At 37.9% G+C, this 16,594-nt stretch overlaps 3 protein-coding genes and 1 long non-coding RNA gene across 6 annotated transcripts in view; 1 reads left to right on the top strand and 3 right to left on the bottom strand.

Annotated features, from left to right (window-relative positions):
* LOC122645885 overlaps nt 1-1,033 on the bottom strand; it is a 27,608-nt gene extending 26,575 nt beyond the window's left edge. The window contains exon 1 of the long non-coding RNA XR_006330533.1: nt 826-1,033. This is a non-coding gene — a long non-coding RNA (uncharacterized LOC122645885). The remainder of the gene's footprint in view (nt 1-825) is intronic.
* The window catches only part of LOC122645880, a 10,128-nt gene extending 570 nt beyond the window's left edge, over nt 1-9,558 (top strand). Inside the window, exons 2-5 of the mRNA XM_043839278.1 lie at nt 3,897-3,973; nt 4,090-4,183; nt 7,307-7,516; nt 8,703-9,558. Of these exons, the coding sequence (XP_043695213.1) occupies nt 3,899-3,973; nt 4,090-4,183; nt 7,307-7,516; nt 8,703-9,424 (1,101 nt within the window). The 5' untranslated portion in view covers nt 3,897-3,898 and the 3' untranslated portion in view covers nt 9,425-9,558. The remainder of the gene's footprint in view (nt 1-3,896; nt 3,974-4,089; nt 4,184-7,306; nt 7,517-8,702) is intronic.
* LOC122645884 overlaps nt 1,360-16,594 on the bottom strand; it is a 21,571-nt gene continuing 6,336 nt past the window's right edge. Inside the window, exons 2-3 of the mRNA XM_043839285.1 lie at nt 2,563-2,708; nt 1,360-1,734 (exon numbers count right to left, since the gene is read on the bottom strand). Coding sequence (XP_043695220.1) covers nt 1,521-1,734; nt 2,563-2,675 — 327 coding nt within the window. The 5' untranslated portion in view covers nt 2,676-2,708 and the 3' untranslated portion in view covers nt 1,360-1,520. The remainder of the gene's footprint in view (nt 1,735-2,562; nt 2,709-16,594) is intronic.
* Nucleotides 11,285-16,594, bottom strand: part of LOC122645881 (sec-independent protein translocase protein TATC, chloroplastic-like) — a 7,253-nt gene continuing 1,943 nt past the window's right edge. The window contains exons 2-4 of one of the 3 annotated variants that reach the window (XM_043839279.1): nt 15,201-15,520; nt 13,300-13,590; nt 11,285-11,614 (exon numbers count right to left, since the gene is read on the bottom strand). In XM_043839279.1, coding sequence (XP_043695214.1) covers nt 11,405-11,614; nt 13,300-13,590; nt 15,201-15,520 — 821 coding nt within the window. In that variant the 3' untranslated portion in view covers nt 11,285-11,404. The remainder of the gene's footprint in view (nt 11,615-13,299; nt 13,591-15,200; nt 15,521-16,594) is intronic. The other 2 variants (XM_043839282.1, XM_043839280.1) reach the window with 2 other exon arrangements.

The following is a 16,594-nucleotide window of genomic DNA, read 5'->3' as shown; positions in this document are numbered from 1 at the left end:
TACATAGCAGGTCCAATGGTGGCGGTCACACTGTCACAGTACCTGCTTCAGCTCATCTCTGTCATGAGGGTAGGCCACCTCGGTGATCTTGAACTCTCCAGCACTGCCATCGCCACTTCCATCACTACCGTTACCGGCTTCAGTCTACTCGTAAGTCTTCTCTCTCTCTCTCTCAGTTTGGAACCTTGGTATCTTCAATCGATATTTCCTTGAATTTTGTAAAAATTCCCTTCCCGTCCCTTTAATTCTCCTTGCAACCAAACCAAACGAAGCTTTAAAGAGATTGGTTTTTCCGTCGTTTTAACTATTTTTATTATATGAGAACATGAAATTGACCTAGAATGCATATCAAACACGATTTAGTTATTTCATTTTAGTGTGGTTCCTACGCTTAGACGCATACCAATGCCTTTATGAGCAAAAAGACTGTTCAGCTCCTAGTGAACTCGAAAATAATCGTTGTTATTTCAAGGTCAATCTATTCACTCATCTAGATAAAATATTTCCTTGTTGACTAATAAATCGACTAATTAAACTCATGTTTAAATTACATCCAAAATAATGCCTCTATGTGCATTTTCATTGGTTACCATGCTGGTGCAGAGGCTACACGACACCATTCTCTTGCCCATTTTGAATTTTTAGATATGATTTCTTGGTGATTGAATTGGTTCATTAGATATTTCCCAAAAAGAAAAAACTTATGAAACTTTCTACGTGCATGACAAGCAGTTAGAAATGGCCAGTGCACTGGAAGCCTTGTGTGGACAAGCTTATATATGGAGCAGAAAAATATAGAAAGCTTGGGATTCATACCTACAGCACCCTGGTTTGTCTCCCTCTTTCCCTCATATGGGTCTTCTTGAGAAAGCTACTCTCTTTAATAGGACAGGACCCTTCAATCTCAGCTGAAGCTGGCAAATATGCAATGTGCCTCATTCCTGCTCTACTAGCTTATGCCACCCTTCAACCACTATTCAAATACTTCCAGTCTCAAAGTATGATCCTGCCCATGCTTTTAAGTTCTTGTGCGATTTTGCTCTTCCACATCCCCCTCTATTGGGTCCTAGTATTTAAGGGAAGTGGGATAGAGTCGTGGAGGAGAGGGTGAAACTATTGAGTAATTAATCGTTTTCCTATTTAATACGAATCGATATGAAGGAAGGGAAGACATACTATTGAATAAACTCTAACATATGACAGTTGAGTTGGCAGTGCAAGAACAAGTAATCTCCTATCCTTTCAGCAAGATTCAACCCTGTAACCCATTGCCACATGACAATGAGAATTTTTTTTTTTTTGTTTTTTCAAGCTTCATTAACAAATTTCAAGAGTGTCAATTGTAGAGTCCTTTTATACAAAGCACACACCCATGACAGCAGCATTTTACAAAAGAAAAGTGATAAATCAATCAAGTTTGTTAACTACATCCAAGGAATGAACTACAAGCTAGCATGTAGGATACCATGAGTCAACAGTGAAGATGATAGTAGATGAACTAGTACCAAATTTAAGGTACCTTAAGAGCAAATAGGGCAACACATGTGTCCTTTGGCTTGACAATTGGCACATGAAATGGACCTCACCTTTGTACCACTACCACCAACCAACTGATAGATGTCATCCACTGGGCTAAAACTGAATGGCCCAACTTGTCTAATAGAGCCAGCCCCTTTACATCTTGAGCATGCTATGATCCTCAAGTCACCACATCTCTTGCACATACCCAATGAACTGCATATTCAAAAACTCAATCAATGATGCAAGAAAAATACATGCAAAACAGATGTAGGTCTGGGTGGATGAGTTTTTCATTAACTCGCGAAGAGCACATGAAATCAGAGTTACAAAGGTTCTGAATCCATGGAGAGGAATAAGGCCAATCTATTTTACGTGATTCGGATATGGCCTTCTGAGCCAGAGCATCAGCTACATTGTTGATAACTCTGGGAATGTGATTAAAAGAACATTGAGTGTAAATGGCAAGCCAGGTACATTGCTATAAGGACATATATACAACTCTACAAGCAGAAGATGTCTATGATACATCTATCTGTAATAAACTACAAGGTTCTCTGAGCTGCAAAGTTCTCCTTATAAAAGTTAAATTTATGCCAAGCTCTATATCCTGAAAATGTTGAAGAGTCGAACCTAAATACAATCAAACACTTGTCTTAAGATAGCATTTTTCTTTGTCAGTTTCATCTTTGGCTTCTCTCTAGAAGAACAAGGTATCTAGTTCAAAAATCTCCATGTGAGGCTATGGACGAGATGTAGCTCCCAAATTGCTAGCAGCTCACATCTCTGGGACTTCTGGTTTTATAAGGCTTCAACAATGCATGGGCAATTGGCACTCTCATGGAGAAGCAGCTGTATCTGGCTGCCACCAGCTAACTACTAAAACAGATGAAGCATCCACTGAAAATGATTATAGTTGCTCAATATTTCCATCACTCCTTATTGTAAAATCACAAAATTGTAACTCATGAAGCGGCCAGCAATAATGGCCATAAATTTTAATTTTGACTCTTGAGATAGTAAGATAAAACAATGCTTCATTACCTCCTTTGGGAAGCTGAAATGAGGGCATCAATCTTGGGGGCAGCAATTGTAGCACACAGCAGCAAAGTCCCAACTCCAAACCCTGCCAATTCACTTGATGTGATGCTTTCCATTCTTCCAACTCAACTCCTCAACTCATCCACAAGCTTAGCTAAGTTCACCAAGTCACGACCAATTCATCAATCGGAAGAAACAAACAAGACCTCCTAACTTCTAATGATAAAGCAAATGGATAGAAGGAACACCAGAAAATTCAGTTCCCAGATGTCCTTTCTCTCAAGCATTTCTCAAAACAATACATAAGCATATATATATATATATATATATATATATATATATATATATAGAGAGAGAGAGAGAGAGAGAGAGAGCTTTGAGTGCTACTTGGAAGATGAACAAACACCATTCAGCTCGGATAAGGTGAGATTATTTAAGTGGAGGATATAAAAGAAGAGAGTGGCTAAGTGCTATCGGTTTTCAACCGTCAGATTGGAAAGTAAGTGAGTGGTACCCACATGTAATTGCATTGATACACGGGGGTGTCAAACGGTGCGGTTTTAATTCGGTACATATTTTACAAGTTAGAAATCAAAACCGCACCGGATACTCAAAATCAGAATCAATTTATATCTAGTGTGTGCAGTTTCAACGGTTTCTATTTGGTTTTCATTATCCGTTTAATAATTGATTTACATGTGATTTGTAATACCAATTCACATCCGGTTTCACACCGGGCAAAATTCAGTTAGGCATGTTGGCTACAATGATAATTTTTAAGTGATTATTCAAGGCCACAGAGTACTAGAGTACTGCAAGGAAAACCAACATGAAAACATCTTCAATGCATACCCTACTCTATTCATTAACAAAATCCACTAAGACATGCTAGTTGCAATGATCCTTTAGAATAATTGCTAGACACCCCCCCACGCGTTTATCTCAAACTGAAATTCAAAAAAATCTAAGTAAAGAATCCTAATATTTTAGAGTGTTCAACTCCATTCTTAAACTAATCAACATATTCTTAATCTCGATTTTCTACGTAGTTTCTATTTGGATAACCAACGATTTTTCGGTTTTGAACTAAATTGGTAATAGAACCTATAAGAAATCAGAATCACGTCGTTTTTATATGGTTCGATTCGATTCGGTTCATTTTTCGAAAACGGTCGGTTCCGATTCTATTTTGACACCCTCTGTGATACATCAGATACCCATCTGACTGTTTTGGCCTTTGACTGCTCAATCTCTCAATCCAGAGTCCAGACAGGCATCCGGCATTAGCTATAAGGCATAAGCCTGTAACTTCTCTTTTTACAAAACAGGGAATAGAGAGATGGGAAAAGCCGCAAAGGAGCACATGAGCAGACTACTAAGTTCTCATCTGAATAACATTCATGAGACCTTACAGGTAAATCCCATTTCAGAACTCACCTATTCTCGCCGACCCCTTTCTTTCTTTTGGATTTCTGTTCTCAAATTGTATAGAATTTTATTTCCTATGTGTTCTTTCTCTTCTCGCTGTAGGTTCTCTATCAAACACCTGCTGCTTCTCTGGAAAAGGTAAGTTGGGACGAGGTAATACAAATGGGGGAGCAAGTATCAAAACAAGCTACAGTAGGTATTTTTCTGTGTTTTGAACACTCTGTTCTTCTTTATTCAGTTATGATCTATTAATTTTATTTACTTTTCGTGACTTTCCTGCAGATCTGGTGTACTAGCTTGAAAACATGAGTTTAACGTTAGATTTCTTTCTTCAGAAGGGGAAATATTTCTATAGTTTATTCAAGTGCATGTTGAGTGATATAATCACCTTTTGTTTGTCTCTCTCTTTCTTTTTCCCCCTTAATTATATTGTGCTCGTGAATTGTTCTAATATTTTTCTCACCAAAAAAAAGAAGAAGAAATTGTTCGGATATTTTGAAGAAGATGAATTAAGTACTGATTATGAAGGGCACTAAGCATATAATTGAAGTTCCGAGTTTGTTAAGACCTTTTGTTCTGCGTCAAATCATTGTTCTTTTCCCCCTATTATTAGAGATCGTTTCAACGATGTTCAAGTTAATCATTTAATCAAGTGAAACCCTTAACCCTAAGAAAAGTTTGTGCAACATCTTGAGAAAATTAAATCCAAAATTTAGCAACTTACAATGCTTAGCATGTTGTACAGAACAATAGACTGAACCTTCATGCTTAATCAAATTATTATTACAGATATAAAAGTGTGATCCAAGTTGAATTTCCCAAGCTGTATATTAGCAATTGAAAACCAACTTGAACTCCATCTTGTTAAGACCTATGTGTTTTTTGGGCAGAGGTTTCCCATGATGCTAGGGTGGGAAACTGCCCAATGAGAGGGTGGGAGACTGATTTGTACAGGAGAGGGCCACATTTTGTCTTAAGAAAGATAGTGTTAGTGTGGGGCCCATGGCTCATTATGTGAGAGGGTGTGGAAAGGAATCCCCACTCCAGCATCGTGGGTAGCTTTTTCCTATATTTTTCATTCAAGCTTTTATTAACTTGAACAGATGCCATATTGGAATTCAACAGAAAGTCCCTTGGTTCAATGACAAATTCCATTGAAAATCAAGCTACCCTACTTAGAAACACAAATTTAACTATTAAGTAAACAACAAAATCTACTTGATTAGTTGTAAAGTTTTTTTTTTTTCATTTATGGGTATAAGGAGAAGATATTGGAGATTGTTATTGGATAATGAATGTACAAATACATGGATACACAGCATCACAATGCAGGAAAACTACCATAGCAAATGGAAGAAACTTCCATTTTTTCAGAAAAATTGGATTGAGTTTGAGAGAGAGGGAGAGATTGCTTTTAGTTTTCCAATTGGCGCTTTTTCATCACTTGTAGGGACAACTGGCCAACTTAAAAATAAAGGTTGTGTTGGTGTTAAGCTGAAGCTTGGTTTTTACTTGGGAGGGCCGAGGGAAGAAGTTGGAGCATGGTTATCTTTTTGAATGAGATATGGAGAACAATGGGATTTTCGACCCTCTTGCAACAACTCCCCCCCCCCCCCTCTCCTTTCCACACCAAAAAAGAAAAGGCTTATCAGATTGTCTAATTATGGAAGTGCTTCTTCTTCTACTTGTGGAAAATATCACCATTGTTTCATTGACTTTATATACTTATATAGGGTTGAATGGAAAAACAGAATTCGTGTAGCCAACCCGATTTAGTCGGGATAAGTTTAGTTGATTCGAGTTATAGTTACCAATTGTCCATGAGCAACAGCATCTCCAAAGGATTCCTGGATGAGAATGGCTATCTGTTCCTCCATAAATGGATCTAGCTAGGTTAAACAGGTTAGAATGAAGCAGAGGCGGCAACCAGCTGTGGGACAAGTGAATATGAAAATATGGCTTGTGTGTGTTTTGAATTAGCTTTAGTATGGTCAATGTCCTCAAGGTTACGGAAGCTCAATGGTATTGTATCTACTGGAAAAATTGGGTTATTGTTAGTCTAACTTAGTAACTTGACAGATCTTTCAATGTCTTTCCTAAAGTGCTAAAGTGAAAGATGGTGGAAAAATGAGTATAGAAAAAAAAAATTATATATATATATATATATATGGAAAAAAGATCTCTGTCCGGGAGTGTGGCCCACACCAGCACTCCCATGTGCCTATCTCTCTCCTCCTTAAAATAAGGGGGGCAGAGGTGTCTTCTCATATATATATATTGGAAAAATAATTCCACACAGTATGATCTAATTTGCACACTTCATCATATCTTTAGAATGAGTCAAAAATGAAACTCCATTTTGCCAACAGTACAGAAATTTTCTTTTTTTGGGAGCTACTTCATACTGTAACCATTTCTTTCCATTGTAGAACTGTAGTTCCATGCTTATATTCTTCCCTTTTTTTTGCCAAATTCATTTCCTCTATTATATAAGAACATTCTGTAACTCTGTCGCTCTTTTACATGTTCTATTAAATCGTTCCTTCTGTTGTTATGCTTTGGATTAAGTGAAGGAAAGTACTTTGGAGGAAAAACAAGCTCATGTCCTCTTGCTCCCAGATTAATATCTTGAATGGTTTGAGGCTCCTAGTAATTACCAAGATGCTGCTTTTTCTTTAGTTCTTTGTTTCTTTTGGGGGATTTATGAACCAAGAATACTGCTTTGATTATACAACATTTGTCAGTATTACAGCACATAATTCCTCTGCTGAAAGTATGCCAAGCACTACTGTGAACAAGAAATGCACAGAAGGGCATACCCAGTATACGAGGTTCCCGCCATTGTGGGGTCTGGGGAGGGTCATAATGTTCTCAGCCTTACCCCTGCTTTCACAGAGAGGCTGTTTCTAGACTCGGACCCGTGACCACTTGGTCACAATGGTGCTTGTGAACAAGAAATGCACAAGCACCAATTAAATTATATCGTGGTGATTCTAACATAACATGCCTGAAGATATTTGCATTTACATAATACAACATTTCAATAGAAAAGAAAAGCAGAAATGTAAGCCTAGTTCATGTTTTTATTGATGTTACAATAATGGCATTATGTTGGTCTAAATATGGATGTTTCCATTAACTAGACTATTTCCTTCCAGAACTGTTTTTCTGTTAAAATTGTGGGGCCAATCATTAGGTGAAGATAAGAGTATAAGACCCCAGGGAAAGAAAGTAGCTAATTTGGGTTTATTTTATGGTGTATTCGTTTATAGTGTAGATGGACTCATTCTACCAACTTCTCTTTGCGTTGTCTATCCAGCTGGAGTGCTATGGACAGGAGAAGCACCGGATGTGAAAGAGCTGGAGGAGAACATGGGAGTATATTTCAACATGCTTCAGGGTCTCCTTCTACTTACCCATGGGAGTACTGTGGGTGCTGGTCCAACCCTTTGTTCTAGCACCCATGCATCCGCACAGCAAATTGTTAACTGCAGCTTTTCATTAATGAAAGAGGCTGTTACTTCTTTTGGTAATACCTCCCTTCCTCCCTCACACACACACACACACACACACACCTCCTTGCCTCCCCTTTTATTATGCATGTGTAGAAGCAAACATAGTCGAAAGCCTATTCTTTTTTCTTTTTTTCTTTTTTTTTTTTTGGGGGGGGGGGGGGAAGTGAATTTTGCATGTGTACTTTTGGTTCTTCATTGTAAAACTCTGAATCAGAGTTTGTGTTCCCCAAGTCCAAAATTTGGCCTTGGTTGTTGTGAACTATTTTCAAGCAAAAGGAAAAAGATAATGGTGAGCGTGGAGCATGAGAAAGGGTTCATAAACTTAATCTGCTTCATCTCATTGGTCCCTGAGAATGTAGGTTCTATAAGTCTGAAGGACTTCGAGTACATTATCTTATTAGCCTATTCTCATCTCATTACAAGGTCTAGGTCTCTTTTCATTTGGAAGAACCTCAATTCTCTTGAAGGGCAAGGTATGGTAGCTTGTTAGATAGGCTTGACAATGGAGAGGGATATTAAGGGAATCATGCATAAAAGATCCTATTGCCTTTGTCTCCATGTGGGGTTCTATTGTGAGTTGTGGATCTTTTTGAAGTGAGTCCGTTTTGTGTGCATTCTTTCTTTCAGGGAAATTCTGTTTTGATCAAATGAAATTTGTTTCACCAAAAAATCATTATGTTTCAATCCTTAAATTTAATACCCATAAAAGAGAGAAAAATTTGTGTCATTTCGATTCAGTGATTAGACTCTTATATTTAGAAGAAACTGTAGAAAAATCGAGAGGAAGTTTTTTACATATAATGTTCTCATAAATCATAATTCAATGATTATTTTGTTCTAATTTTTTTAATCACTATTGCCTTTGGAAAAAATTTGGGGAGTACTAAGCCTGCTTTCTTGATACTTTTAGCCTTACAAAATTAAAAGAAGTCTTGCTTCCTTAAGATATACCTACCAATAATGTATAAGCAACTTGTAAGGTCCTAAATGTGAAATTTCTTAACATCCAATTTAGTTATGAATTATTATCCCTACATATCACTTTTTTGACCATGAAATGAGTTCTTGGGAAGAACCAGATTTGCTACAACCAACTTCAGAAAATAAAGGGAATAATCTCTATTCATTTTGTGTCTCCAAAATAATTAACTGTGAAAAAGGGGGACTTCTGTTTAACTTCTAACATCAAAGGTTGTGCAGGATCTCGTAACAAAGATGGTAAGTTGTCAATCCCACATTTGGCTGGCACTGTTTGGGATGCTTGTAATGCTCTTAAGAAGGCTCCAACCACGAACTACACCGCCATTGGACGAGCAATAACACAGGTTGCAGTATCAGTCAAGGATGTATTGCGTGAAATGAAAGAGCTCAAGCCAGCTTCTTCTGATCCAGCAGATGAAATGCACAATGAGGCTGCTGCAGATGCAGAAAATGAACCAGATAATCATGAAAGTTCAAGTGAGAGTGATCTTGGTAATGATCTGTCCTCTGATGAGATGAAAATTGCCCAGTTGGCCATTGATGTGGTATCTGACACACTCATTGTCCTCAAGGAACTTATCCGCTTCATTAGCAGTCTGCTTAAACTGTTAGATTCCAATAAAAACAGTCACTCTGTTGATTCCTTGGAGAGGTTGTTAAAAATCTCTCAAGGGATTGGGGTTCAGGTTGATGAGCTCGGAGCTAGTCTCTACCCCCCACAGGAGGTTCCTGCATTGAAAACAGCAGCAGAGAAAATTTCTGTTGGAATTAATGAAATGAAGGCAGAAGTCAGCAGCTTTATAGGACCCTCAGAAGGATTCTTGCAGGCATGCGAAGCTTTAGACAGTTCAGTTAGAGTGCTTGAATCTAAATTAAGCTCGTCAACCCCAGATACTACTGATCTACAAACCAAAATGCAAAGTGTTTCTATCAGCATGTAAAGAACAGTTAGTATGAACATCTTACATGACTGAATTCTGGTCGTACCATTTCATGTTGCTGATAAATTGCCTGTGTGATATAAAGTTATCTGGACTCGGTTGCAGTGTAACAGTGTTCTGCTTTAAATTTTGAGAGTTCATTGTTTTGACCCCAATATGTTATAGGAGTAAACTGTTGAAGTTTTTCCCTGCTAGCCTTATGTTTGAGAATCAACAGTACCACTTCATTTATTCAATCTATTACTGCCTTGCCTGGTTCATCTCCCATCTCTCATCCACTCGCAAGCAAGTCCCACCCAATCTCCTCCAATTGGTCTGTGCCGCTTCCTGTCCAAGTTTCCTTCTCAAATTTATTAATTCCAGCACTATAAGCTTCATTTTCTTCTGTCCAAGTACCCAAGCACAATCATTTATACAATCCAAATTAAAAGTGCTTCTGGAACATCCACACTTCCAATGTTTTTGGATCCCTTTTCTTGGGGAGGTGGGGAAAAAATGAAGGGAAACTGATACTTAACCACTCATTAATCTGTTTTCCAAGCATTTAAATGTCCAAGTTATCATCTGAAGTGGAATCATCCCAGCATGGTGATAAACATAACAGGAATAAAACAGCTGTTTTCAGTCTTTGGTTTTTTACTACCATGACATTGCTGTTTTCAGTCATTAAATTCATGTCTCTACTCTCTAATGGAAAACCATAGTTACCAATAACTTTCTTAATTATGGTGGTCAGAAGTTGATGCTTCTCCCATGTGGAGCTTCAGGGTTCAAAATTGTGAATTGTTAAGGAATCAGGATCTGAATCGGTTCAGCTGATTTCAATCTGATTCTGTTCTGGATTGGCCCGGAACTGGTTGAAAATCGGCTAGAATTGATCAAATTCCACATGAATTCTAGAAACCCAGATTGGATCACCCGCTCCAGAATAACCGAATAGGCTGATCAGTCGATCCGATTCTGATGTTTAAATCTATGTACGGTTTTCTCATTTTTTAGCATAAACTTGTATCGTCAGTCCCATGATTTTGGGAAGCATGCTTAATGTAATATTCCACCAAAGAATAGTGGGAATTGGCTGAGGAGACATGAATGAAACTCCCTTGAGGGTGATCAACATCACCTTATTCAACATAAAACCAAAGGCAATTCGTGGCAGTACGGATTCTCAAGATGCAAACTGAGCTTTAAAGTTTTCTACCCCTTTATTCACCCACTCAGTTGCTTCCAGAAGTTCAATGCTCCATCTGCTCTCAAGTTTCAACTTTTTTGCCAAATTACACATGCTTTATAATAGTGATTCAGGAACTAATCTGTGATCAAAATGTTACGGTTGAAAATCTCCCAGCCATTCTTTGTATTCTACATGTGTGAATTGGTAGATCTGTTTTGTATCCAGGACCCAAAAAGGGTAGCTATGTTTATGCCCACAGCAACATCAGAGCTGGTAGGCACATTCAATTTGAATGTTAATCACCCTTCAATTCTAATCATATCGGCACCAGCTAATCTTTACCTGAAAGTTGCTCTCCTACATGGTTATAACCTGAAAAGAATAGAGCCTATGGAGAACCCCACCCCCCCAAAAAAAAAAAAATTGAACACAAACAAGAGCAGTAGTGGGCTATCCTTGAGAATACTGTCGGACTCCATTGGCAAATCATCCTATAAACACAACCACGAGATGGAGGACTTTATACTATCAATTAGATACAATTAAATATTACAACTAGAACATTCCATGTACACTGCCATTTTGTGGTCACCTGTGCATAGAGCAATACAATAAGAAATTTTGAACATGCTAGTGGAAAGATGAAGATCGTCACAAAAAGGTGAAGAGAAGCTGATACTGAATTCTTCCTTGGGTGTTTTAACATAAATCCTCTTGGGTGATTTGATGTGAAATCCATGTTTTCCAGGTAGTTGCCAAATAAAATCAATGTTCTATGCCGCCACGAGCCTACAAATAGGCAACAATTAACGACTGATAAACTTTACCATCCATGCACCTCCCAAGTAGAGACCCAGCAGAGGCCCAGCCAAAAGCACTTGTGTTAAAGGGTCAGTTGACGGTGTAAGCACGGCAGCAGCGACAACGGCCCCAACCACAACATATCTCCAAATGGACAGCATTTGGTCTCCTGTTACTAGACCAACTTGTCCTAGTAGCAGTTGTACAACGGGAACCTGCAGAAAATAGAAATAAAGCGCACATGGTAGATAACAGCAATTACTACTCTGTAGGACAAACAACAAAAAAGTAACAGGGGCATACCTTGACCTAATAATCATGATCATAATAATCAAAATGGCAGTTGACAATGGATAAGCTTCTTTTCTAACTTTAATTTTTTTTTTCTCCAAAAACAATGATATTTTATAACTGTTATGACAAAGGTACTATGAATTTTTTTTGTCTAATAACTTAAGACAGTATGAAGAATATGATGCTTATAGAATTAGAGCAGGGAAGATGAAGTGGAGGGATGTTTCTAGACTGTTATGTGATAGACGCATCCCATTAAAGCTCAAGGAAAATTCTATGGAACAGCAATGCCATATGGAGCTGAATGTTGGGAAACAAAAAACAACAAATAAACAAAATAAGTGTACTTGCGAGGAGGTTGTTGAGATGGATGAGTGGTAAAACTAGAAAAGATAAAATAAAAATTAAAAAATTTTAAGGTGATCTAGGAGTAGATAGAAGATAAGTTGAGGGAGCATTGTTTAATATGGTGTGCACATTTGTGGTGCAGGCCTTTGACTGCAGCAGTAAGGCGTGATATGTTACCCATTAAAGAGAATTAAAAAACCAAAGGTCACTTGGGAAGAAGTAGGAGAAAAATATATGAATAGCCTAGGCTTGACAACTAATATGACCTTAAATAAGGCATGACTTATCATCAACATGACTTTGTCGGTTAACCATAAGGCATTGGCTAGGCCCATGATAAGATTAACACCTGTGACGAGTTGAAGAGGGAAGGATATATTCATGTTTCCTTAAGTATGCATCATCTGTCTGATGAATGGAGAATCAACTTGTTCATTTAGTGCAGTTTAACAAGGATGCTTTGGGACCACTTGTGGCCTTCATTGGTCTCAACCAAAAGTCATTCATGACTTCATAGAATTTTGGCAATCAGTCCCCCTCAGAAACAGGAGCAAGCTAATGTGGTAATTTATTTTCTTGCTTGGCATTTGGACCATTTAGGAAGAGAGAAACTATAGAATGTTTAGAGAATGGATGAGATCCAGTCAGGAGGTGATAGAAATGATTAAGTTAATAACTGCTAGATGGGCTTCTACATTAGACTCCTTCAGTGGTTTTTTATTGATTATTTTCCGAGGCATTGGGACCTTGTGGATGCCTCTAGAGCCAATTCTATCCAGGTTCAGAGTCAGACTCCTCCCTATCAAGCTGAATGTGGATGGCAGTTCCTTGGGCAATGCAGGACCAGCTGATACAATGCGGGCTGTCATTAAACAAGTTGGTGAAGTGTTGTTGGCTTTTCTGGCCCCAATTGTCTGCCTCTATTACAGCAGGACTCAAAGCTTGTATCAAGGGTTTGGAATTAGCTCTTTCTAATGGCAGTTCCTTGGCTAGTGTTGTTGTTATTGTATCATAACTATTGTAATTGTTCTTTTTATTTTCAATAAATTTTTCTTGTTATCTATCCCCCTCCCCCAACACCCCATTTAAATTATTTTATGGATTAAATGTTACAGCTGAATTATTACTTCAAATACAAAATTCTGAATTGATAAGACAACAAATATCACAAAATTAAACACTTGCTAAGGTATAAAATGTCCGTTATGAACAATATAAATAATAACCATAACAATAATGATTTTATGAGCATCCTCACCTGGAAAGACAGGCCTGTGCTGAACATGAGCACAAGCACGAACTCAAAGTACTGATCAATGGACCACAGAGACTCCACTGCCCCTTCGGCATAGTTGACAAAGAAATTCAAGGCCGCTGGAGTGAGAACCAAGTAGGAGAAGACGACACCAGCATAGAAAAGTATCGATGAGCCTAGAACAATAGGCCCCAAGAACCTTCTCTCTGCTTTTGTTAGACCTGGAACAACAAATGCTATAATCTCATAGAGAATGACTGGACTTCCTAAAAGAAGCCCACAGTATCCAGATACCTGCATCACAGCATCCAAAAATGTTATTGAGATACTCATGGAAGTATACATGGAGGTCTGAAAGGAACAAGTACCTCCAATTTGAGTTCTAAATGTGCATTATATAAAGAGTTATATTCAGTTTTCTTTAACACTAGAATGGAAATAGTTATATGACTATGGTTAAGAATAAATTTCTTCCTAGGGTATGATGGTCACGCATAAGATGCTGTTCAGGGTAAATAATTCACTTCTCCTCTCTTTTGTCCTTCGTCTTTACTATCTAATAACATAATTCTATTTATTTGATGTTTCAGCATTCTCTTTTTTTTTTTGACTCACAAATTCCTGCCTTCATTCAACCCATCGATTCATATTATGCTCAAATTTTCTGAATCAGGTTCAGAATTCCCCATTAACATCCAATTAGATTGCATCAGATTTGCATTGTTTTTCATCCATTCTTCTTCTTCGAACAGTTGATTGTTATCTGCATGTCTTGTATTAAGTTTCTACTCAAGATGGCATAAATTATAGCACTCCTAAAAATCGATTAGTTTGCTTTAGATTCAAATAATCTGCTTTCCTGTTACTAGCTATGCTTCTGTTTGATGTAGAATACCCAATTCCATGATATATCTAACCTTATTTCACATCCCTATTCTAGTTGGGCCCATTAACCACAGGTTTATCAATTGGCATCCATCAACAAGGACCTTCAAAGGTTGCCTAGAAAGAATCCTAGAAAGGCATCCATAGATACGTGGCTGAAGGGAAACAATTTTTCACAACACTAGAGCTGATCTGACCAATCCAACCACAAGAGAGATAGGGCAGCCTTGGATCCTTTCACATGCAAAATTCTGTAGCCACCAAGGAAACAATTTTTCACAACACTAGAGCTGATCTGACCAATCCAACCACGAGAGAGATAGGGCAGCCTTGGATCCTTTCACATGCAAAATTCTGTAGCCACCAATGTTTTTAACTTTTTCTCAGTCCAGGGATGATTTGGCCACTCTGACCATTGGATAGAGATGAGAGAAAGTGGAGTGGTGATGTTGCATGAAATCTCATAGCAAAACTAAATCTTATGAACCACCATGTTAGATATTTACCCTAGAATTGTTAGTTGTTCAACAATTGACAAAAATTGACTAATGCATTGTGGCATGCAATTTAATCATTTACGCTGAACATCCAAAGTTGCCTACATAGGGATTCCTCTTTATGATATATGTGAAGGAAAATTCATCTCCAAAGAGAGAAAGAAAGATGCTTTTCCAATATCAATGGGAAAATTGGACTAGCAGCTTCAGCCAAACTGACTGTTATGGATCAATAGATTCTACTTATAGCATTGGGTTTTTTCTCCTTTTTTTGGGAGGTGATGTAAAAGGATTCAGGAGAGGGAGAGAGACTTTTAGATTGTTCATGGCCAAAATGGGTCACCAACTTGGTCAAATTGGCAGCACCAATTTAAAGAGAACTAAGCAGGAAAGTTTTAAAGTTCGACTAAGCAACAAGCACTGTTTTAAGACTTTTAAGTAATAATTAAACTATTTTGGGGAAATCCAAAAAAAAAAATGAAACAACCTTGTGAATATATGAAGCATTTCATTTGTTCTTACCTTCAAAGTTGTAAAGAAAAACTCTCCAGGAGCTAGCTGAAGAAAGCGAACCCCCTGGGATTTCACAGGAGCTTCAAGAAGTATAACCAATTCTTTAGAAAATGCAAAGCACCCCAAGATAGCTGCTCCAACAGCCAGAACTGACACAAAAATTCTCTGGCGTAGCTCCTCTAGATGATCAAATATACTCATCTCCTTATCATCTGGGAGAAGCTCATTATTAGGATAAAGAAAATTATAAAGAGCACTTTCACCCTTATCTTGACTGTCATTTTGTATAATTTCTTCTCTTGAATTATCTGTCAGATCTGAAATTGCAAGGAATCCCAACAGAAAACAGGGTATAAGGAATCTACTAAAGAGTTTTTCCCTTAAAAAAAAGGTCATATTGTATAGAGATAAACCTACAATTATGATGACAACGACAATAAGAATGTGAGATGGAAAATTTTGTTTTCAATTAGAAAACAGAAGTATAAGATTAAATATCAAAATAAAAACACAAAATACAGAAGAACTACTACAATTATATACAAAGTGAACTGCAATAAGGAGAAAAAGAATCCAATCAATATTAGAAATAAGAGAAAAGCATGCATTAGGTGAAATATCCCCACAATCTTATGGGGAAGGAGTCCATGTCATTGCCTGATCTCAGCATGGGAGGTAAGATGGTCTTCAAAGTAGAAAGCAAAGCAAATCTCTATTATTGAGTACATGAACTCTAGTTACACTTCTAAACAAAAAAATCATGTGAACTCAAAAATTGAGAATGTGAAAACCAAGATCCTATAATAGCTGTCAAAAAGCGAGCTAGCTCAGATCACTCAAAAGCTTAATTAATGTCAACTTTCCTACTCTCAAACTGATCAGGGGTAGGCTTGGCTCAAGCCAGACTTAATGTTAACAGTGTTTGTGTATTTTTCAAAGACCAACACTTGAGTTTCCTACACACACCTATATACTTTTCACAGTAGGAGCTGAGTCAAACACCTCATATCCACATCAAATACCAACAGATCTATTTGAGTCCTCGCTATCTAGATATTAGATTGAATCATAACTAAATAACTTTGACCAACAGCTCTTGCTCTTTCTCATCCAAGGCTGCCTGGAACCTCATTCGGCTGCATGGCCCGGTGGCCCCGTGGCGCAAGCTCCTTTGGTTCAAGCATCACATACCTCGGCACTGCTTCACTGCCTGGAGAATTTGTAACAAATGCTTACCAACTCAGTCTTTCCTTCGGTCCAAACAGATCATAGTCTCTCCTCCTTGCTGCCTCTATTGGAACAACTCCGAAGACTTGGATCATCTCTTTTTTGATTGCCCTAGTACCGCTGCCATCTGGAAAGGAATCCTATCCAAGTGCTGGCCTGCCCGCAGAAGAATCCTC

This window comes from Telopea speciosissima, chromosome 11, assembly GCF_018873765.1.
Source record: "Telopea speciosissima isolate NSW1024214 ecotype Mountain lineage chromosome 11, Tspe_v1, whole genome shotgun sequence".
NCBI lineage: Eukaryota > Viridiplantae > Streptophyta > Magnoliopsida > Proteales > Proteaceae > Telopea > Telopea speciosissima.
The sequence above is the reverse complement of the archived record's forward strand: the minus strand, read 5'-3'. Positions and strand labels throughout refer to the sequence as shown.